Source organism: Bos indicus, chromosome 1, assembly GCF_029378745.1.
Source record: "Bos indicus isolate NIAB-ARS_2022 breed Sahiwal x Tharparkar chromosome 1, NIAB-ARS_B.indTharparkar_mat_pri_1.0, whole genome shotgun sequence".
Lineage (NCBI taxonomy): Eukaryota > Metazoa > Chordata > Mammalia > Artiodactyla > Bovidae > Bos > Bos indicus.
This window is the reverse complement of record NC_091760.1, coordinates 67491222-67514626: the sequence shown is the minus strand read 5'-3', so window position 1 is coordinate 67514626 and position 23405 is coordinate 67491222. Positions and strand designations below refer to the sequence as shown.

At 36.4% G+C, this 23405-nt stretch overlaps 1 protein-coding gene across 1 annotated transcript in view; it reads left to right on the top strand.

The window, feature by feature from the left end:
• Positions 1–23341, top strand: part of KPNA1 (karyopherin subunit alpha 1) — a 70958-nt gene extending 47617 nt beyond the window's left edge. Inside the window, exons 6-14 of the mRNA XM_019955797.2 lie at positions 1947–2078; positions 3083–3171; positions 3518–3617; positions 4168–4331; positions 5753–5831; positions 11154–11279; positions 13206–13333; positions 18321–18499; positions 19857–23341. Coding sequence (XP_019811356.1) covers positions 1947–2078; positions 3083–3171; positions 3518–3617; positions 4168–4331; positions 5753–5831; positions 11154–11279; positions 13206–13333; positions 18321–18499; positions 19857–20044 — 1185 coding nt within the window. The 3' untranslated portion in view covers positions 20045–23341. The remainder of the gene's footprint in view (positions 1–1946; positions 2079–3082; positions 3172–3517; positions 3618–4167; positions 4332–5752; positions 5832–11153; positions 11280–13205; positions 13334–18320; positions 18500–19856) is intronic.
• Positions 23342–23405: the final 64 nt, after the last annotated feature.

The following is a 23405-nucleotide window of genomic DNA, read 5'->3' as shown; positions in this document are numbered from 1 at the left end:
GCCAACTGTTTCACTCTCCTCTTTCACTTTCATCAAGAGGCTCTTTAGTACTTCTTCACTTTCTGCCATAAGGGTGGTGTCATCTGCATATCTGAGGTTATTGATATTTCTCCGGGCAATCTTGATTCCAGCTTGTGCTTCCTCCAGCCCAGCGTTTCTCATGATGTACTCTGCATAGAAGTTAAATAAGCAGGGTGACAATATACGCCTTGATGTACTCCCTTTCCTGTTTGGAACCAGTCTGTTGTTCCATGTCCAGTTCTAACTGTTGCTTCCTGACCTGCATACAGGTTTCTCAAGAGGCAGGTCAGGTGGTCTGGTATTTCCATCTCTTTCAGAATTTTCCACAATTTGTTGTGATGCACACAGTCAAAGGCTTTGGCATAGTCAATAAAGCAGAAAGAGATGTTTTTCTGGAACTTTCTTGCTTTTTCCATGATGCAGCAGATGTTAGCAATTTGATCTCTGGTTCCTCTGCCTTTTCTAAAACCAGCTTGAACATCTGGAAGTTCATGGTTTACGTATTGCTGAAGCCTGGCTTGGAGAATTTTGAGCATTACTTTACTAGCGAGTGAGATTATAGTAAGGAGTTATCATGCAAAAAAAAGTCCCTTTAACTGTGGTGCTCCTAGTCTGGCCTCCCTGCTGCTGTAATATCAGTGTCCTAACTGGCTATCAGACCACTTTATTTCACATTTATAGGTTTTTTTTTTAATATCCCCTTCTTTAAGTGTCTTCTGCTATGAATTTACTGACATTCATTCATGTATCTTTGGACTGTGCTAATCAAATTGCTTTCCTGTTTCTTTCATTTTCCCATACCCCAAGTGATTGATTTATTTTTCTATATGACAGCTACCTTTCGGTAGACCCAAAAGCTTGAGAATCACAGCTCCATTTTTTGATGATTTTTAAATTGAGATTCTCATTCAAGTGGCATATCTCTAAATTTTTTTGCCCCCACATGTATGCTTCATTAAAGAATATTAAATAGGAGACAGAACAGGAGAAGGAAGTAAAGCTGAAATTTAATTAAGAACTCTAAATAGGATTTTGAGAGTTCATTCTTGGATTTTAGGAGTTCATTCTTGGATTTCATCTTATTGAGCTTAAGAGTCAAGGTACCATAGAGATGTGTACAATTAATAATGTGCTGTATTTTTTGTTGGCCATAATTTCCTTCATACCTTTTGTTTACCAGTTTATTAACCTTTAGGAATGCTGTTTTTAAAAAAGTCTTACCTCTGTGCCTTGGTTTGAAGGCTGCTCATTTATTGGAATCTCTTATGGTCTAAAGCTGCCATTTCTGTTAGTTGTATGCCTGTTAACTCCTTTTGGTCTGCTTAATCATTTAAATTGTCTTCTGCCTTTTTCACTCTGCCTATATTTTATACATTTTACACTAATATTGTTTCCCCATTTCACTTTTCCTATTTTATAGAAATTATTTAATTTTTTATTAGATAATAAACATGGTATAAGGCTAAAGGTTACATAAAGGTTTTACTCTAATAAGTGTTTATCCTTCCTGTACTTGTTTCTGATTCACCTAGACCTCTCTATGTAAGTAGCAAATATTTACAGTTTATTATGATTCCTTTAAGAGATATCCTGTGCAATAAGTAAATTAATGCATATATTCTTTCTTAACCCTTTTGAAAAATACAGTACGGTACCAAACACTCCCTCATTCTTCTTATGGTCTCATGTCAGCTCTATCTTGATCTGAAATTTTAGACACCCAGAGTTCCTGATGAAGGTTATTTCTTTGGGAATTCTTCTATTAAATTAATATAGTATTTACCTGATAGATTATATTCAAATAATGATCTCAGATTCTTTTTTCATGCATAGAAAACATTCTTTTTTTTTTTAAGAAAACCTTATTGTTGTAAGTAAACCTATTAAATTCTACTAAGATAATGAAATTATTTTTATCTTTATAGTTTGAATCAGCTTGGGTACTGACAAATATTGCTTCAGGAAATTCTCTTCAGACCCGGATTGTGATTCAGGCAGGAGCTGTGCCTATCTTCATAGAGTTGCTCAGCTCAGAGTTTGAAGATGTCCAGGAACAGGTAAAAGATGAAACAAGTAAAGAGAAGCAGGTTAAAGAATACAGTTTTTCCCTGAGTCTTATATTCAAGAGTCTTAGTGTTACCACTTGGATACGACAGTCCATGGTTCTCACATGGAGTGTTCCAGAAATCTAAACGTAACCCAAATAGGACGTTTCATAGTGAATATAGGCAGAACATCTCCTAGAAACATAACCGTTTTTCTATTCCAACCCTGAAATTCTTGAAGTCTTATACATTTAAGACCATGTAAGGTCTTACATTTTTTTTTTGTAATACTCTTTGGTGTTGATTGAAGTAGCAAGTCTTTGTTACTTTTGGCAGAAAATCACTTAGAAAAAATGCATTTTTAATTACTGCAAACTTTGTCAAACTCATAAATACAAATTGTTACTAAATGAGTATGATTTTATTCTACAATTTTATTAAGGTATAATCAACCTACGGTAAACTGCATATGGTTAAAGTGTATAATTTGTAAGTTCTAACATATGTATTTACCCATGAAAGATTATAGTCAAGATTGCTAGTATATCAACCTCCCAAAATTGAGTCAAGTTTTCTGCATTTTTATTGCTCTTAATTTCTTGGCTCACTGTTTTCTTTTGTAAGCAAGGTTAAAATACATTTTAAATCAGCTGAGTAAACCATTTGGATCTCTGCCATGTTCCAAGGGCTGCATGGAGTGTTACTTAACAATAAGACCCCCTAACGTAAAGAATATATATAAGAACTGGTACCTCTTTTTAATGACTTCACTACCATGAGTATATTCACATGTATACTTTTAATATTACTGATCTTCTACCAGTCCCATAACAGTTTCATTTGACTCCCTGATGAGTGATCTTAGAGGTGTTAATAGTTAATGTCCATGTACAATATGTTGATTAGCTACTGTATTATTTTGTAAAGAGTTTTTGTAGTATGTTTGCATCTTTTTTGAAAGAACTATGAAAAGATTAAACTCTGCAGCCTGTCATTAATGAATAATTCTTTCACAGGCCGTCTGGGCTCTTGGCAACATTGCTGGAGATAGTACCATGTGCAGGGACTATGTCTTAGACTGCAATATTCTTCCCCCTCTTCTGCAGTAAGTTTCTTTCTTTTTTGTGGGTAATAAAAATATGGGAAGTTCCTCAGAAACGAGTGCATCTTTGGAAATCATTTTGGATTTCCTAGTGTTGCTTTTCATTACAAATATTTTCTCACTAACTTGTTCAGCTCATTTCCTTGGGCACTCTCTCTTATTCAGGTGTGTAAAAAGAAGTGCCAATATTCTGAATTCTTTGTGTTAGAATTAAACTTTATTGTTCTGGAGAAGAGCTGTTTGAAGACATCTGTCTATCAATAGCATTAAGTGGTTAAATATTTATCATATGCTATCAGAGAATTGATGCCCATTATATCATTTACCAATTGCATCATTATGCTTATAGGTTATTTTCAAAGCAGAACCGCCTGACTATGACCCGGAATGCAGTATGGGCTTTGTCTAATCTCTGTAGAGGGAAAAGTCCACCTCCAGAATTTGCAAAGGTAAGGATTATGCTTGTGGGAAATTGGCAGAAAAAGTACAGTTAAAAGAGTGTAGCAACCAATGTTAATGTGAATAGAAAGAATAATTTTTGATAAACTAAAATGTTAGAATTTTGTTTCTAGAAAACTAGGTCTTTGTTTTTGTTTGAATTTGGAATAAATCTTCACTGCCTGTAGAAAGCTCTGAACTAACCTTAAATGTGGCATTTTTTTTCATAACAAAGTATCTAAAATGTAGAATTTCCTAGCTTTAGCACTTAGGGAAATTACTTTATCTGTGATCCACAGAGAGTATTTTGATAAGGAATCCCACCCTTAGAATTGGTATATATTAAACTTTGCTCTTTGAAATTGTTTTCCTTGGGCATTGACTATTTCATCAAAGTAAACTGCAAGGTGGAAATGTCATTTGGCCACTTATTACGCCATCTCTAGAAGGATTAATCACTCCAGAAGTCACCAGGTGTGTGCCTGGTTGCTTTCTGGATCCCCACTCCTCACTTGCTTTTATTTTATTGAATTTCATAATCGTGTCACCTTTCCTTTACAGGTTTCCCCTTGTCTGAATGTGCTTTCTTGGTTGCTATTTGTCAGTGACACTGATGTACTGGCTGATGCCTGCTGGGCCCTCTCATATCTATCAGATGGACCCAATGATAAAATTCAAGCAGTCATTGATGCAGGAGTATGTAGGAGACTTGTGGAGCTGTTGATGTAAGATATCTTTAAGAAAGTGTGTTCTTTTGTCTCTCCTACTAGTATTCTAGTTGCTGATACTCAAATATTAATGTATTATACTGATTTGTTGTGCTTTGTGCTACTGTCCTTTGTTACTTTGTTATATTCACATTAAATGTTTGTTTTTTTGTTTTGAGGGTTATAAAGAGCCTCTCACTTGTCCTCTGTAAGCAGCCCTTCAGCAAAAACATTTGGAAAACTCTGATCTATTTAATTCTAGCTCATACTTAGTATTCTGAGACAAACCACTGGATGGCAAACATCTTTTGTCTCATGTAGTCTAGGCTCACTTAGTCTAAGCTCTTTAAAGCTTAACCTAGACTAATGTCAGACTTTGACTTTTATTTTGCTATATCTCTTTGGATCCCTTTCATTTATGAAGTAGAAGATATACTGATGGCATAACTAATTTGAGACTGTATTAATCAAATTTTTAGAAAATAACTATTGAAGGAAAAATTAGAGTGATAACATAATGGGGAAATAGTATAATTACAAGCCATGTGAAATTTATTGGAGTAAGTACAAAATAGATGGAAGGAAACATTGTCCCAAAGATGACACATCGAATGGATTAGATAATATAATATATAGAGTATAAAACTCTGGGATGATAGCTGGCTACAGACTGGGTACAGATCAGTAGCATAATGCTTTTGTGTATTAAAAGCAGTGTAATGCTGGAGGAGTCACAAGTACAGCATTCAGAATCTGGGAAGTAATCTTTTGTACTCTTTAATCACTTTTACTATATATTTTTACCATTTCTTGTTGGTCATCATATCTTAAATGTGAAGAAACTGGCATAGTTTTGAGAAGAGTGATCAATCTCATTAAACAGGAGAGAAAAGATATTTAAGGAAAGTTAAAGGATATTAACTTATTTAGCCTGAAGTCAAAACTTAATATCTGTCCTCAGATATGTAAAAGATTTTGGAGGGGGTTTTCAGACCACCAAGTTAGCAGAAGTTTAGTAAAAAGAGTTTAGTATTTGAAGTATGGAGCCTGACTCATTTTCAAGGTAGTTCAACTGTTGACATGTTTTTATTTCTGTGAAAATGAAATAATTTGTAAAACTTTAAAAAGTGGTATATAAATGTTACTGTTGCTGTTATCTCAGCAACCATGGAAACCAAGAGGAAATGAAACCTGTTTTAAAGAATGAGAGGGAAAAGTTGGACTCTAGGTGATGAAATACTTGGGAAAGGTTTTTAGAAAAGATGTGTAGCTTTTATCCAAAAATATTAAATAAGGGAAAGACAGTCCTTCTTGGATACACCAAAAACATTTCCTCATCCTGATAGGGTTCCTTGTACCTTTCTGGTTTTAGCTCTAAGGAAAGGAATTTGCAGATGTTACTGTTGGATATAAGACATCTTTTCTTTTTATGGTTGCAGGCATAATGATTATAAAGTGGTTTCTCCTGCCTTGCGGGCTGTTGGAAACATTGTCACAGGAGATGATGTTCAGACACAGGTATGAATAAATGGTAACTTTTTTTTCCTTCCAAAATAGCACATTGACCACCCCCCCACCCCTCTCCATGAGTATGTTTCTGTTACAGTATTTTTAACTCCCTATTATTGGGGAGAATTGATACTTTGTTTCATTAATGTTTGTTAAATGTTAGCTTTGGCAGCTACTTTCAATACCTTCACTACTTGTATCTCTGTCTTGATCTACTGCTTGTAGCAGTCTTGGGTTCCTGAGGAGCCTGGTGGGCTCCTTGGGGTCACAAAGAATCAGATACAACTGAGGGACTGGCCACACACACAATAGTGCAACTTATCCTTTTGGTTAGGTTTATTTCTCACTACTTCTACTTGAAGGGATTCCTGTGAGCATCAGAAGTTTCCAGTAGCATCCTTTCTTTCAGCTTCATCTCCTCTTCCCTGGTAGCTTCCTCCTTTCTGTACATGGTAAGTTTCCTAAGTGAGGAGGATCTTCCCTCCCAGTTCATAATGTGATCCTCTAATCCACTCAACTTTTATATCAAGATATGTCACTCATGGTGGATTCTTCTAGCTATTTTTATTCTTGATCCCTCAGATGCATTGGCATCATCTTTAAAATTATCTTCCTAGGCTTCTGTGATGTTGAAGTATTTTGGGTCTCCTGCCTCATTGACCATTGGTTTTTCTTTAGCAAGCTCCTTTACCTGTTCTTTTCTCTTTATGGGATTATCCTCTGTAGGGGATTAGGTTTCAGCTTTAGCTCTTTCTTAACCAGCTCTGACTTTCAGCAAGACATTTAATGTCTTTACTTTTCTAATCTATAAAATTAAGGAGACTTTGTTCTCAGTTGTCTTCCAGCTCTTAATATTTACCTTAAAATGATTCTGTCCACAGAGGAACTGTTGTTTTTCCTGGTATATCTGGCCCTCTGCTTATTTACGTTCCTGTCTTGGTGAATGACCCCAGCGGTCACCCAAGCCAAAAACCCGGACATTAGTTTGGTTACTGCCTTTCTTCTATCTTTCTTATCAGTCCCTAATGATGGTCATCTCTACTTACTCCTTGCAGTGCTTAGTTCACACATTTCTTACTGTACTATTCCCATGTCGCCAGAAGGATGCTTGTAACATGCAAATTTGATCGTCTCATTCTCTTAAAATCTTTTTATAGCCCCCGATTGTTCTTGGATAGTGTTCTAATATCCTTTAAAGTCTGGCACCTGTATAATGAAATGCTATGCAACAGAATGAAGAACCTATTAAGCATGTTTTAATACACAGAATGTTTTTCAGGTTCTGTTGTTCAAAAAGGAAAACGAGACACAGAATAGTGTGTAGCATACATTACTATTTGTGTAAGAGTGGTGGAGAGGAGAAAAAAACAATACATGTGTGTTTGTAATTGCATAAAATTTCTCAGGAAGCACACACAGGAAGCTAATAACATGGTTGTCTCTGTGGTTAGCTGGGGTATAGGAATGGAAAGGAAGCTTAAAACTATATAGTCCTTTTTATTTTCTGAATTTTAAAACCATATCAGTGTATTTGCTATTGAAAGTTTGTCTACCCCTTCCCATGCCATGCTCTATGCTTTTGCCATGTCATGTTTATTCCTGTGTAATAGCTGTGACACACCCGGATTCTGAGATTTAACACAGAGCTTGCTTCCCTTGGCATGGAATATATGTCTCCATCCCCCATCCCTGCTCTGACCAGTCCCTCACACAAACTCGCACTCTGCCATTAATGTCTTGTCATTCTTCAAGTCTTGCTATTAATTTTCTCTGAGAAGCTAACTCTTAAATTAGGTACTCCCTCCTTTGTTTCATCTGTCATAGCACTTACCACTGTATAACTGTCTGCTAGATTGTAAGCTTATAGAAGTGGAACTGTGTCAATCTTGTTCACTTTTGTTCTTCTATAATTGTCCCAGGCACAATGTATAGAGACTCAAAAAATATTTACCACATAAATGAAGTTCTGAATCTATATATAGTTCTGATCTCTCTCAAGTTCCAGTAACATGTTTCCAGTACCTGTCTCATTTATCTTCTCACCCACAAAGTGAGTTCCAAGTTTTGATTTTTCCCACTTCAATTAATGGTACGATTTATTCACCCACTCTTGAAACTTTGCAGTCATGTTTGGTGTCTCCATCTCTCATACTTTTATTTGATAGCAAGTCAGCAGGTCTTATGGGTTCTTGCATTTTTATTGAATTTTGGCTGTGCTGGGTCTTTGTTGCTTTGTGTGGTCTTTCCCTAGTTGGAGCACACAGGGGCTGCTCTTCATTTTGGTGTGAGGGCTTCTCATTGCAGTGGTTTCTCTTGTTGTGGAGCACAGGCTCTAGGTGTGCAGGCTTCAGTAGTTGTGACATACAGGCTCAGTAGGTTGCGGCTCGTGGGCCCTAGAACATGCAGGCTTCAGTGATTGCAGCATGCAGGCTCTAGAGCCTGGGCTCAATAGTTGTGCACAGCCTTTGTGGCATATGGAATCTTCCCAACCAGGAATCAGACTCGTATCCCCTGCATCATTGCAGGCAGAATCTTACCCACTGCACCCCCAGGCAAGTCCTTTCATCGTTTCTAGGTCCACACCTGATTACCTTAGTTTGGGCCCTGTTTTCTCACATACAGTGGTTGTTGCTATACCTACCGTATTTATCCTCCTGCTCTCTCAGGCATTTACCCCTCTCGGTGTATTCTTCCTGCTGCTGCTGCTGCTAAGTCACTTCAGTCGTGTCCGACTCTATGCAACCCCATAGACGGCAGCCCACCAGGTTCCCTCGTCTCTGGGATTCTCCAGGCAAGAACACTGGAGTGGGGTGCCATTGCCTTCTCTGGTATTCTTCCTAATAACTGCTTAATCTTTTCTAAAATAACTGTTCACAGTATTTTCCTCCTAGAAACATTGAGCTTTAATGGCTATGAGATAAAGAACCTTGAAAGACTTAGGAATTTGCACTGCAGTGTTTTAGTTTCATTTTTCTTTCTAGCCTCCTGTTAATTTTTTGGGTACAGAACCTTTCCTTAATAGTTTCAATTCAGTACTTTGTGGTAGCCTACCAGATTTCATTTCTAATCCTTCCATATGTTGTATCCTCCCTCTTCTTTGCTTATAAAATTCTGTGTTTCAAAGTGTTTCCCCCCACCCCCTCCCATGAAGTCTTTTTTTTTCTTACTATTCTTTCTCAAGTAATTCTTTAACTTCTGACATACTTGTTTTCCACACCACATCAGCATTTAACATATTGCTTTGTGACTTTTTTATACTGTTATTTGGAATGACGGTACTTGTTAAACTACAAGTTTTGTTACTTTTTGAGTTAATAGGCAAAAATTGGCTTCATTTTAATTTTCATTTCTTTGTGAGGTAATTTGCTATTAAAATTGTAGTTTCTCTTATCAGTTTACATACTAAAGACAGCAACCTTTTCTGTTGCAAAAGCTTTTTCACATTGCTGTGCATTTTAATTTTCATGAATTTCTTGACATACAAAAATTTCTATTTGGTAAAATTTTAATTTTTCCCCTATAATTTCTTTTACTGTTTTTAATGCTTATAAAGTCCTTCACTGTCCTCCAAACCAGCTGTTAACTGCCTAATTTATATTAATATTTTCTTCTGCTTTATGGTTTCTTTTTTATATTTACTCTTTAAATAGGTTGCAAATTTATTTTAGTAACTGTTTGGGGTTAAGGATTGATTTAAAATTTTTTTTCAACTAGTTACCCCTTATTCTAGTTGTCCTTGTTGTTCAGTCTGTCACTTAAATCATGTCCAACTTTTTGTGACCCCATGAATTGCAGCATACCAGTCTTCTCTGTCCTTTACTATCTCCCTGAGTTTGCGCAAACTCATGTCCATTGAGTCAGTGATGCCGTCCACCCATCTCATCCTCTTTCACCCTCTTCTCCTCTTGCCCTCAATCTTTCCCAGCATCAGTGTCTTTTCCAGTGAGTCAGCTCTTCGCATCAGGTGGCCAAAGTATTGGAGCTTCACGTTTAGCATCAGACTTTCCAGTGGATATTCAGGACTGATTTCCTTTAGGATTGACTGGTTTCATCTTCTTGCAGTCCAAGGGAGTCTCAAGTCTTCTCCAACACCAGTTTCAAAGTGTCAGTTCTTTGGCGCTTAGCCTTCTTTATGGTCCAACTCTCACATCCATACATGACTACTGGAAAAACTATGGCTTTGACTATATGGACCTTTGTCGGCAAAGTGATATCTCTGGTTTTAAATACGCTGTCTAGGTTTGTCATAGCTATTCTTCCAAGGAGCAAATGTCTTTTAATTTTGTGGCTGCAGTCACCGTCCGCATTGATTTTGGAACCCAAGAAAATGAAATCTGACAATTTCCACATTTTCCCCATCTATTTACCATGAAGTGATAGGACCAGATGTCATAATCTTAGGTTTTTGCATGTTGAGTTTTAAGCCAGTTTTTTTCACTCTCCTCTTTGATCTTCATCAAGAGGTTCTTTAGTTTTTCTTCACTAGAACCATCTATTAAATAAGACTACTAGTCAGTTAATCCTTTCTTGAAGAAAAAAGTATATATACTTAATTCTTGATAAATACTTGCATTTGTTTCTAGACTAGATATGCTGTTCTCTTCTTTAGGGGCTTCCCTTGTGGCTCAACTGGTAAAGAATCTACCTACAGTGCAGGAGATGTGGGTTCGATCCCTGGGTTGGGAAAATCCCCTGAAGAAGGGAAAGGCTACCTACTTCAGTATTCTGGCCTAGAGAATGCCATGGACTGTATAGTCCGTGGGGTCACAAAGAGTTGGACAGGACTGAGCAACTTTCACTTTTCTTTGATGATTGATTCTTGAGCCTGTCACATATCATTTTAATCATTATAACTATGATTTTAGTTTCCGGTAGAGTAGATTCCCTTGTTCACTTATATTTGTCTTACTTTCTTCACCTTTGTAAGCTGTTTAATAGCTGGGGGCATGTATTTTCAATCTTTGTATCCTGTAAAGCACCTGGTATTCTTAACTAAGTATATATTGATTTCTGAGACCACTTATTAATTTCTGGCCACTTACTGGAAAGATATTTTAATATGCTATAGGCATAGTAAAGTGAATAAGGCACAGTGTGCTATATGTTATGTTTAGCAGTTGTGAGTATATATAATGAAATTGCTTTGATAATCTTAGAAATGAATTCTTATTAGCAGTGAATACTTTTTTACATATATAAAGTTAAGTCTAAAATTTCAAGGAGAGATTATTTTTTTTTTGCCTGTATTTTCCTAAAATAAAGTATGTGAGTTAGAGATTTACTTCTGTTTGGATCAGTACAATAAGTAAACTTTTCAAACTTTTCCTTTAGGTAATTTTGAATTGCTCAGCTCTGCAGAGTTTGTTGCATTTGCTGAGTAGCCCAAAGGAGTCTATCAAAAAGGAGGCGTGTTGGACAATATCTAATATCACAGCTGGAAATAGAGCACAGATCCAGGTAATCTCATATCACGCTTCTTTATTCTATATTTTTATTATTTAAGGGTTTTTTCAGACAGCATTTAAAGTGTATATTTGTGTGTGTGTGTATATATATATATATATTTTTTTTTCATTATTGCCTTGGAGACCACTAATTTCCACTGCTATCTTATTCAGTCTACTACTTAGTTTTTTTATTGCATTGTAGAGGTTAAGTCTTTTGAAACTTACACTTAGGCTTTGGTTTTTTCTCTTTGCCTTAAATATTTGATAATTTGCCAAGATCTGAGACGTAGTATCTTGTATTTTCAAAATGTTTTGATGGACTTTATGCTAAGTAGATTGGCTTTTTACTCTTGCCAGTAAACATTTATTTATTTTTTAATATTTATTTTTTAATGGACTCGTGTTAGATTGCTTCAGTTTTTCACGACTCTTTGGGGACCTAGTTTTCTCTAAATGGTTATCTGCCCTTGATTTTTGTTCTTATATTAGTGGGAGAGTGACCCAACTGAGATACAGTAGGCCAAATGTTTCAGGATAGACCATGAGAAAGGCTGAAACAACAAGGTAGAACAGATGTACCATAGACTTTGAGCTGAGTAGAATTGTAGAAGTCATCTAATCCAACATTCTTGATTAAAGATGAAACTGAGGCTCAGAGAAATAAAATGATTTGCTCACAGATACCTTCAGTAAATGACAGAGCCAAGATGAAGCATCTTTTCACTAAACTTTACTGATTTCCTTCAGTGGTACAATAGAAAGAGTTCTTGACCAGGAAAACATTGTTAGTCATCCCCCAGAAGGCTGTAAGGGACTGAGATTTACAGCTATGGCAATTTATAGCATGTTTTTAGCTGTAGTTTATTGTCTGCTACCATCAAGCTCTCATGTAGAATTCCTCAGTTTTTTGATAAAGGAAATGATAACCCATTTTAGGTTCTTGAACTGAGGAGAAACATGAAGAAAGCAATTTGAGGAAGACTACTTTAGTATATGCTGCTGCTGCTAAGTCGCTTCAGTCGTGTCCGACTCTGTGCGACCCCATAGACGGCAGCCCACCAGGCTCCCCCGTCCCTGGGATTCTCCAGGCAAGAATACTGGAGTGGGTTGCCATTTCCTTCTCCAGTGCGTGAAAGTGAAGTTGCTCAGTCATGTCTGACTCTTCACGACCCCATGGGCTTCAGCCTACCAGGCACCTCCGCCCATTGGATTCTCCAGGCAAGAGTACTGGAGTGGGGTGCCATTGCCTTCTCCTTAGTATATGAGAGGGACTGAATAAAAGTACTCTAACAAAGGGCTCTTCTGGTAATCTGGGTGGGAGGTTGTGGCTTGGAGTAAAATAGTGGCAGTGCTAAAGGAAAAGATGAATTTAGGATGTTCTGAATTGAGAATGTAAGGGAGATTTGGTGACTGATTGAATTTAGAATGAATAAATAAAAACAAAACAGCCTTTTGAACTAGAGAGGTTTGAAAAAAGACCTGATAGAGCAGATGACATGTTTAAGGTGGATAGCAGATGTACACTGAGCCCTCAGCCACCTTGAACTGGGATTCCAGTGAGAAATGGGGACTGGAGCTGTAGAACACACATGTGAGAGTGGATGCTATGAAAGAAAGGAGAATGGCAGAGGAACAGAGAATTGAACCTTTAAAATTTGTTATTGTGAATAGAATAAGAGAGAACAATAAAAGAGAAAAGAACCCATGTAGAAGAGAAAACTAGGAGATTACAGGGTCACAAACTTCAGGGAGGATGTTAGTGTAACTAAGTATAGTCAAAAAGTTTGAGATAATGAGGAATTAACTCCTTCTGGTGTATCTTTAATAGGGGAGGGGCGACATTAGTAAAACTAGCTGAAAAGTTATAAGTAGCATCATGAACATTTTTACAACTCTTGTAATTTCCTTTTCTTTAATTTTTTTTCTTTAATTTCAGACTGTGATAGATGCCAACATTTTCCCTGCCCTCATTAGTATATTACAAACGGCTGAGTTTCGGACAAGGAAAGAAGCTGCTTGGGCCATCACAAATGCAACTTCTGGAGGATCAGCTGAACAGATCAAGTAAGTACTAGCCAAGTAGTGTCTTGTAAAGAAAATCATTCTGTTTCCCAGTTACGAATGCTCAACTCTGGCCTCTTGGAAGATTGTTATCAGTTTCATAATTAGACTGAAATGTATATTTGATTTCTTAATATTTCGCCCATTCTTTATTGCTAAAGATAATTCTGGGATGTGAGAAGGAAGGCATAGTTGAGGTTTGAGGCCATCGAAATACTTATAGGGGTGGCTTGAGCCTACTCTGAAAGCTGCCTAATCAAAAACATTATGGGTAGTCCAGTAGGTTACTTGTAGAATTCTTAAGAGTGCAACTTTAATAGCTAACTTGCTATTTCTTATTTAGATGTCTTAATAATAGAAATGCACAGGCTTGAAAGAGAAGTATGAAAGTGCCAAATTCAGTAGAGGCAAGTCTCCTAAAGTACTATTATTCAGTAAAGGGAGAGATCTGTATTAAATTGAGACTTAAATGGCCCCTAGAGCAGCAACTTAAAACCTTAATGGCTAGAGAATCCATAAATATGGATAGGAATCAATTCCTCTAAAGAATATCATATAATCAAATGCTTAATTATGGATATATCCTGCCTTAATGTACTTTGGGGAATTCAAATGAGGAGAAGATGGTTACCAATGAGTGTTAAACCATTCACCTTTTCTACATATGTAACATGGGAGAAACATAGCTACTTCTGATATTGTTTCTTTGTGGATTAAGTGTAGGTGCTCAGCCAGTGCTGAGTTTTAGTGCTGTGTTGGAATTTCAACAAAGTAGTCCTAAGATTTCAGAAATTGATCAGTTATAGAAAATCAGAAGTATATACCTGAAATAATACAATTTAAATAGATTAACACGTGCAGTAGCTATTTCAGTAAAGTTCATCATGTATAGGTTAGCCAAGGGAACTTCAAATGGTCTTTAGAACGTATTTGTATGAGATTGGGTCTTTTTTAATCTTCAAAATTCTGGTTTGGAGTACTATGATTTTTAAATATGTCACCACCAGATGGCAGTAATATGAAGTAATATAGAAGTTATTAGAACAGTTGATGGGGCTTCCCGGGTGGCTCTCGTGATAAAGAACCTGGCTGCTAGTGCAGGAGACGTAAGAGACGTGGGTTCAATGCTAGGTCGGGAAGATCCCCTAAAGGATAACACAGCAACCCACTCCAGTATTCTTGTCTGGAGAATCCCATGGACGGAGGAGCCTGGTGGGCTACAGTCATGGGGTCGCACAGAATTGGACATGACTGAAGCAACTTAACATGCACACATGCAGAACAGTTGACAGTCAAGTTTTATGTTCAGATTCAGATTTATAATTATTGTCACTATATATTATACCAGTATGTTTTCTTAATTGACATGTATATATTTTAAAGACATTTAAAAAATACTATGGTATCCATCCGGAAGTATTCAGGGTGTTTTGCTCTGTTAGGAATGGAATGGCTTCTATCCCTTTTTAAAATTCAGCATAGGTATTTGTAATAATGAAGTTAATTATCAATCTCCTAGCCATTTTTTCTTAATTAAAGAGTTATATTGAAAGATTATTATGAAAATATTACAGTCTAAATTATAGAAAATAAACTGACTTTATTATTGATAAAAGACATCTATGTGGCTTTTGCTTATTCTTGAGAAGACAAGATTTAGATGCAAGAACCAGTTAAGAATAACTTGGGAAGTATTCATAATTTTAGGTTAAATATAATCAAATGCTAATACATACTACAGTTCTTAAAACTGAAGGATAAATAATGTTGCCTGGAATTAAAGTTTCATAGAAGAGATGAAATTTGCCATTTGAGTAGAAATTTGGTAGTTTTGGAGGAGAGAATATCATGAAGGAATGTGCACAGTAAATGTTATTGGAAGAGGCAAATCAATCTCTCTATAGGGGATGAGGAATTTAATGATAGATAGACTTTGAAAACTGAGATGAAGGCATTAATCTTGGATATTGGGAAGACTTTGGAGTGTCTTTAATATTAAAAGTGATATGAAGAAGACAGTGATTTGAGGAGAGGAAAGACAGCAGTTACGATGCCTTTGTAATATTAATAGTTTAGTACATAGTGATGGCCAAAATTAACGGTAATAGCTGCAAGGACTTGGACTTGCCTCGCAGTCCAGTGGTTAAGACTCCACTGCTTCCACTGCAGGGCATATAGGTTTGATCCCTAGTGGAAACTAAAGATCCCGCATGCTGTGTGAGCAAAATATGTATATAATAGCTGTAGCAGTGAGGTACAGGTCTAAATATAGGAAAGAAAGCTATAGGATTTGGTAATAGATCGAAAAGGAAAGGAAAGAGCCAAAGACTGAAGAAAAAAGTGATGCTTTTGATAAAAATTAGGACACAGAAGAAGCAAAATCCTGTCTTAAGAGAGATGGTTTAAGACACGGTTAAGTTTGTTGCTCATCAGAAATTTTCTTAATGAAAGCCTTTCCTGACACAGAGCCACCTAGCATCAGTGATTGCTTTATCACTGACTGCTTTATCCAAGTGTTTGACATACACCATTCACTGGAGCCAGTTCCAGACTTGAACCATGCTTTTCTCAAAGTGGCATCTCCCAACAGCCCACCTCCCCTGGTCCTCTGTTTTGATGAAGGTTACTTTGGAGAAACTTGTATCAATAGTGAAACACCACTATGGTGGTCTTTAAGTCTCCAAAAATGAGTGATTGCAGCAGAAAATAGCACCTTAAATTCCTCTGATCTTGTAAGGAGGTATAATTTAAATGGCTAGAATTGGGAACCCAGAACTCATTGAATGAACTGTGTCAAAATACAAGAAGTACTAATACCATGCTTTTGCAGATAAAATCTGCTCACATCTTCAAAACTCTGAATTTACTTATTAGCACATTTTTTCATAGTTTTAAAATAGTTTTAGTCAGTATTTATTCATTTAATTATATACAAGTTCTAGAAGTTTTTTTATAACTTAAAATTTGTTTTTAATCCCGAATCAAGTTTTCAGTACACTGGTTTTCATAATAAGAGATTTTACAACCAAACAGTATTACAAAAGTAATGAGGTTTTAAAAGAAAATATAAGGATTAGAGGTCACCGAACTAAGATTTCTAGTGGGGAGAGGAGATCACATCAAACGTAGACCAGGATCAAGCTTGAGGACAGTTTGGAGATTCTGAACAAGTCTCTGAAGTATCCAATTGCTGTTGCCTGTATAGGCCAGTGGAGTTTAATTGCAGACATGTAAGTCATCTGTTTAAGTAACTACTTTTAAAATTTTGCTGGTGTTTAATGACAGACTTAGTGTGGTTCCCAGATTTTTCTACTTGAGGAAACTGAGACACAGAGAGATCAGATAAGTTGTCCAAAGTCATCCTGCTTATATGTAGCACAGCGGGATATAATAGTGGTTATCTATGGATACTTTTTATTTTTCTTTATACTTTTCTATGATTTTTCAAGTTTGCAGCAACTAATATAATCTAAGAAGGCTTTTTTTTTTTTTTTTAAGAGAAACAATTATATAGATATGTTGAAGGAATGGTTAACAGGTTTTAGTGACTAAAAACTGTGCTGTAAAGGAAGGGGAAATGGTCAGAAATGGCTATAGGCCTATGTAGTCTGTATTTGAGTGACCTAGCCTGTCGAAGAACATATCATCTAAATTATCAGTAAATATTTAAGTAAAATTATGCATGATACTATTAAAGTCATTCCATAGTAAATAATAAAGCTAAATATGATATAAATTTAAAACAATTAAGGCTTTTAAAAGAAGAGAAAAATTGAGATGATAGTAAAAGTTCCTGTATACTTTGTAAATTTCTTCTAGTAAAAGCTTGCTTTAGTATGGTTACATTTGTTACAGTAGAACCAGTACTGATACATTATTAGCTTAAATTCATATTTTATATTGAGGATTATTATTTGTGTTGTACAATTACAGATTTTGATGAATTTTCCCACCATTGTGTATCATTCACTGCTCTAAAAGTCCCCTCTTCTTCACCTGTTCATCACTACACCCTTAACCCCATCCCTAAAATCCCTGGCAACCACTATTCTTTTCTGTTGCCTTTATAAAAGTTTTATATTTTCCAGAATGTCATATATTTAGAATCACACAGTATGGAGTCTGTTCAGACTAGTTTCTTTCATTTAGCAATATGCATTTAAGGCTCCTTCACATCTTTTCTTAAAAGATAGCTCGTTTTATTTTTATCACTGAATCCCTGGTGGCTCAGTGGTAAAAAATCCACCTGCCAATGCAGGAGACATGGGTTTGAGCCCTAGGTGGGGAAGATCCCCTGGAGAAGGAAATGGCAACTGACTCCAGTATTCTTGCCTGGGAAATTCCATGGACAGAGGAGCCTGGTGGGCTATAGTCCTTGGAGTTGCAAAAGAGTTGGACACAACTTTGTGATTATATAGGAACAGTATTCCATTGTCTGGATACACTATAGTTTATTCATTCACCTGAGTTAGGAATAAAACTCCTGTAGATATTCTTGTACAGGGTTTTGTGTGGACATAAATTTTCATCACAATTGGGTAAATATCTGGGGGGTGTGATTGCTGGGTCATATGGAAAGCTTTCTTAAAAAAAAAAAACAAACTGTCAAGCTGTTTTTCACTGTGGTTATCTTTTCTGTTCCCACCAGCAAAAAATGAGATGTTGTCTCAAGCAAAAAAAAAAAAAAAAAAAGGATGTTGTTTCTCCACATGCTTGTCAGCCTTTGGTATTATCAGTGTTTTGGATTTTATCCACTTTAACAGATGTGTGGGGTCATCAGTTTTGATTTGCAGCCTCCCGATGACACATGTTGAGTGCCTTTTCATGTTTATTTGCTATCAGTGTCTCTGGACTTTTTTGGACAAGGTGTAGGTTGTATGGTTCAACGAGTGTCTACTTTTATTTCTTGAGTGAATTTGAGGATTTTCCTTCCACCAAAAGTTTTATGAAATTAAAAGCTTTGTTTGACTAAATTGTTCTATCAATTTAGGTACCTTGTAGAACTGGGCTGTATCAAGCCACTCTGTGATCTCCTCACAGTCATGGACTCTAAGATCGTACAGGTTGCCCTGAATGGCTTGGAAAATATCCTGAGGCTTGGAGAACAAGAAGCCAAAAGGAATGGCACTGGCATTAATCCTTACTGTGCTTTGATTGAAGAAGCTTATGGTAAGCGAGATTAATAGATGTCCTGAAATTATTTTTTTCTTTTTCTCCGTACTTTTCTGGCCTGTTCACATCTGTCATTAGCAAACTCATACAAAAAATTTCTCCTATAAATATTTAGTATGCAAGATTGGAAAACATGCATTGTAGATGTGAAGAGAAGCAAGTATCCTAAGTTTAGCCCTTTTTACATTGGACTGTTAGGATCTTCTGTTCCCTGATGCTGCCTGCCATTATGATACTTTTGTATTCTTCTAGTACATCTGAACCTCAAGAGCACCCATATCTACTGTAGACAACACCCCATTCCACTCCTTTTCTAAGATTTTAGACTTCTGATTTTGCATTGCATTTCCCAGTTCCTGTGCTTCTAACTGTAAAGATTTCTAGTTTCATTAGAAGCAGTTGAGTCACGATCTGCCTTTTGGTTTCCTCATTCTTCCAATCTCAGTTCTAACTGTACCTTTAATCATTGGTTTACCATTGTACTTGATAACTTTTACGTTCCCTAAGTGCACTCTAAGGTCTGTTTATTCCTAAGATTGGAATTAGGGGTCATACAGCACAGTCATCTTCAGATTTATCAGATAATGCAGAATTGTTTTCTAAAATGACTTTAACAGTTTACCACTTCGTAAAAGGCTTGATTGTAAAAACTATATTCCTGCATAGTGTAATAAGTTTTGAAATGTATAAAAAGACAAATATTCCTTTACCCAGATATTTTGCTATAGATATCTTGTTAATTTTTGGATGTGTGTGTGTGCGTGTGTGTATGGTTTTTAATATGTATATGTATTTTTTTTTTCCTGAGCACTGTTAACATTTATTTCCAGTATTGCTGTAGCCTTTAGATTGCTTATAAGCTGTAGGTAAAAGAAAGCCTAGCTCAGATGTACTTAAACTTAGTAAAGGGAGTATGTGTTGGCTAGTTCTGCTTGGACTTCTTCCTTAAAGCAATATAAATTGATTCTGGCTGATTGATTTATGGATGTTACACCTTTGTTGAAATGATAATGGTTAGCTCAGAGCCTGGATAGCTAGAACCAGAGCTAAGAATAAACTTAGGCCACAGACATAGTCCAGTAGGAAAACTTCTGCTTCTGGCCTTAGGCGCAGGATGATGTGACTGTTACAGAAACTGCTGCTTCTGGGGACTGGCTGTTGCTTGCACACACATTTAAGATGTCAGTTTGCAATACTTCTTTTCAGTTGTAACTGGAGGAGTATTTTCTGTGTTGTTGCAAAATGCTTATGAGAAGTAAGTAGAGAATCTTCCTTTACATCAGAGAAACAAACATGGCAAAATACAGTTTTATTAAAAATTCCTAACAGATTTTTAAAAAATTCTTCATTTTAGGCCTGGATAAAATTGAATTCTTACAGAGTCATGAAAACCAAGAGATCTACCAGAAGGCCTTTGATCTTATTGAGCATTACTTTGGGACCGAGGATGAGGACAGCAGCATCGCACCGCAGGTTGACCTCAGCCAGCAGCAGTACATCTTCCAGCAGTGTGAGGCGCCTATGGAAGGTTTCCAGCTTTGAAGCAGTCTCTGCTTTCATGTCCCTGTGTCAGCCCAGGCTGCCCAGTCAAGTCCTCTGTGGAGCCCACAGTCCTCATGGAGCTAACTTCTCAAATGTTTTCCATAATACTGTTTGCGCTCATTTGCTTGCCTTGCGCACCTGCTCTCTTACACACATCTGGAAAACCTTTGGCTCTCTGTGGTGGAATACCCTTCTAATAAAAGGGTAATAACCAGAACGGCCCACTCTGTTATGGAAAACCCTAGGCTTTCGAGATCCGCACTTACATATTATAGAGTCATGGGAATATGCACATGTTAATGTGGCTCCCTTTTTTTTTGTGGGGGAAAAAGAGGACTCCTCATTCCCTTTAATGTGGGAAAAAATACTGACATTAAAAGATGAGACTAAATCTTTACTTTGAATTTCACACAACTGCTTGCAACAAGGGAAATGTTTAGACCTGTTGTGTACTTCAGAGTACTTTCAGGAGTTCCTCCACAGTGAACCCTTGGATTAACTGGTGGCTTTTTCTAGCCACATTTGCATTAATCCTTACTGAGATTGGATGGTTTTATTTCCTCTATTGATGCCATTCTCCACAGATAGTAAACCATCCGCTCCCTCACCTTCAGCCTTCAGTGAATGTGCTTCTAGTTGTCAGGAATGCTGAAGAATTAACTTTGACTCTTAAATGTGATACTGGTTTGAAGATTCCCTTAGAGCAGAAAGGAGAGGGGCACATATTAATTTGTATGGCTATTGCTTCTCTTTGGTCTTACATGTCTTAGGATTTGGAAGTGGTACAGTTCTAATACTGGTATGAAGATTTAGAATCCTTAGTGATCAAAACCGTATCCTGTAATTCAATAAAAAAGTTAAAAACAGAAAAAAAAAAAAACCCTCTAATTTTCCCAAACTTAACCAGTGTGACTAGGGCTGTTTCTGCATTAAAACAAATGTTTCAGGCTTTGTGGTCCTGATCAAGGTCCTCATTAAATTGGAGTTCACCCTAGGTGCTGTTCCCTTCTGTGACTGGCAAATAAATACGCTTCTAAAGGTTACTTAGGGATTATTTTTTTTCCTTAGTTAGGTGCAGCTGGATTCTAGTGTATTCATGCTGCACATAAGTAGCATCCTTATTTTCAATGACCATCTTCTGGACAGACCTGTTTAACCCAAATAAGGGCAGTGATCTTTTTCTTATGACCTCATTGTTCCCTAATCATTTCATCTCCTACTAGTACTGCCCAGTCAAGTCCTTTCCATAAAATAAAAAGTTTCTACCTTCTGGCTCATTTAATGACTACAACCTCTACCTGCAAATGGCGCTTCCAGTACTGTCTTCAGTGATCCACATTTGTGCTCGGACTGGAATGAGAAAAATAAGCTTAATTGCCAAGAGAACTGCAACTGAGTTCAATACGATTTCTTGGTGCTAGTTGGCCATCTTGACTCAATGTTGGGACATATTATCAGAGAAGATTTTTTGTTGATGTGCTGTTCAAAATGAATTCTGAAGGAAAGTTGCTCAGTTCTTTTTCAGAGAATATCCTTTTAAACCTCTTTAATCTTGTCCTCTTCTAGAATTCATTATAACCCCAAAGTGTAACTATTTGAAAGTTCCCCTGACAAGCTGTTATATCTCTGGTAAATCCTGCTGAACATTAGGGATATTCAGAGCTTTCATACCTCATCATGTTGTTTAAACCACCAACTTACGTGATCTGATTTAAACTTTAATAAGAAATCCACTTCATTCAAAATAGAAAGATACAAAGACAACATTTATCAGCCAAGTGTGTGACGCATTCTTCGCATCTAGTCTGTAGTTGTGTCTGTGCTCTGGAATGGATACCGTCTGCTGATGTCTGTTACTGATGGAGCAGCCACTGCAAAACTAGTCAACTCCATCTATAACTGTTACTTTTTCTAGTGCTGCTTTGTGCTGAAAGAACATTTTAGTTTACTGCACTTGACCTGTAAAAGACTTTCTTTGTAATTTTAGGGACAAATTAGGTGGTTAATTTAAAGAAAAACTTTCAATGTTGCCTTTACATCACATTAAAATATAACTTCTTTCAGAAGGGTAATAGAAGCACTGAATGATAGTAAAACTCTTGTTTTTAGCTTTGACATTTTTTGTGGCTGAGTTTTTTTAAATTGTAAATTACTGGTAACATCATTTCTCTAGGATGTTTTAAATCATGTCCCTTCTATTAGATAATTTTAAAAATTTCATCTTGTTTTGATAAATCAATTTTAACGGAAAAAATATAAAACGAAGTTTCCCCAAATTAGCAAGCAAAGCATACACTGGGAATTTTTGTTAGCAACTGCAGGTGTCTCAATGAATGAAGTAAAACAAAATCCATTTAACTAATGTGGTCTATTGTCTGTCTGAAACAAGAGGAGTTTATCTTGCTCTGTCCTAGAAGTTCGTGAGCCATGAGATAGCTAATTTTTTCTTGCAGTTAAGTTTTTAAAATATAAAAGTTGGAATTGATTAAAAGTTAAATCCCATCATAACTGTTGGAATTGATAAAGCAGCCTTTTTAGTAACAGAGGGACATTTTAGAAGGTAGCTGTTAAAAAGTCCTGTTTTTAGTTCTCTACCTGGCAGATTGTGTTAATTTACTTTCACTGAGATGTTAGTCATTACAAAAGCATGCTAATTTCAACACAGGAAAACTCTTCTGCAGTTTTATATACCGCTCTGGGGGAAAGTGGCTTCATTTTCCTTTCTCCTTTTTTATTTCCTCCTCTAAACTTTCAAAGTGTATTCTTTGAAATGAGAACTTTATTTGGGGGGGAGGGTGTGGCGGGGAAGCACTGATAACATTTGGGATGTAAAGACACTTTGTATCTGAAGGATCAGCAGGTAGATATGTGTTAGACTGAAAGACACCTAGAAAGGTAAAGGTGATAGGTATGAAGAATGTGAGATTTAGGAGACACAGTTCTCCATGGAACACTTCATGTTGTCACTAAGTAATTAGAACCTTTTTACACTTTGTCAGCTGTACTGTTTTTGAAAATTCTGTTGCCCTAGGATTGTACCTTCCATCTGCCAGATAAAGCTGAATGGACTCTGGGTTGATTTTCATCGTTATTGTCACAGATAAAAACTTTTGAGTTACCCCATAATAAATCTGAATTATCCCAGATTGTTGCTGATTTTGCATAAGAAAAAATATGTTGTATATTTTATTAAGCAGACTTTGTCAGCTATCCTCTGTTGTACATGGCCACCCACGGGCAACTATGAATTTACTTCTCCAGTGCTAAATAAATATTTCAGTTATTTAACCCCCCCAATTTGAGGTTGCATTATGAAAGTTTTCCTCAACTTAAAGAATTTTTCATTTTGTGAACATTTTAA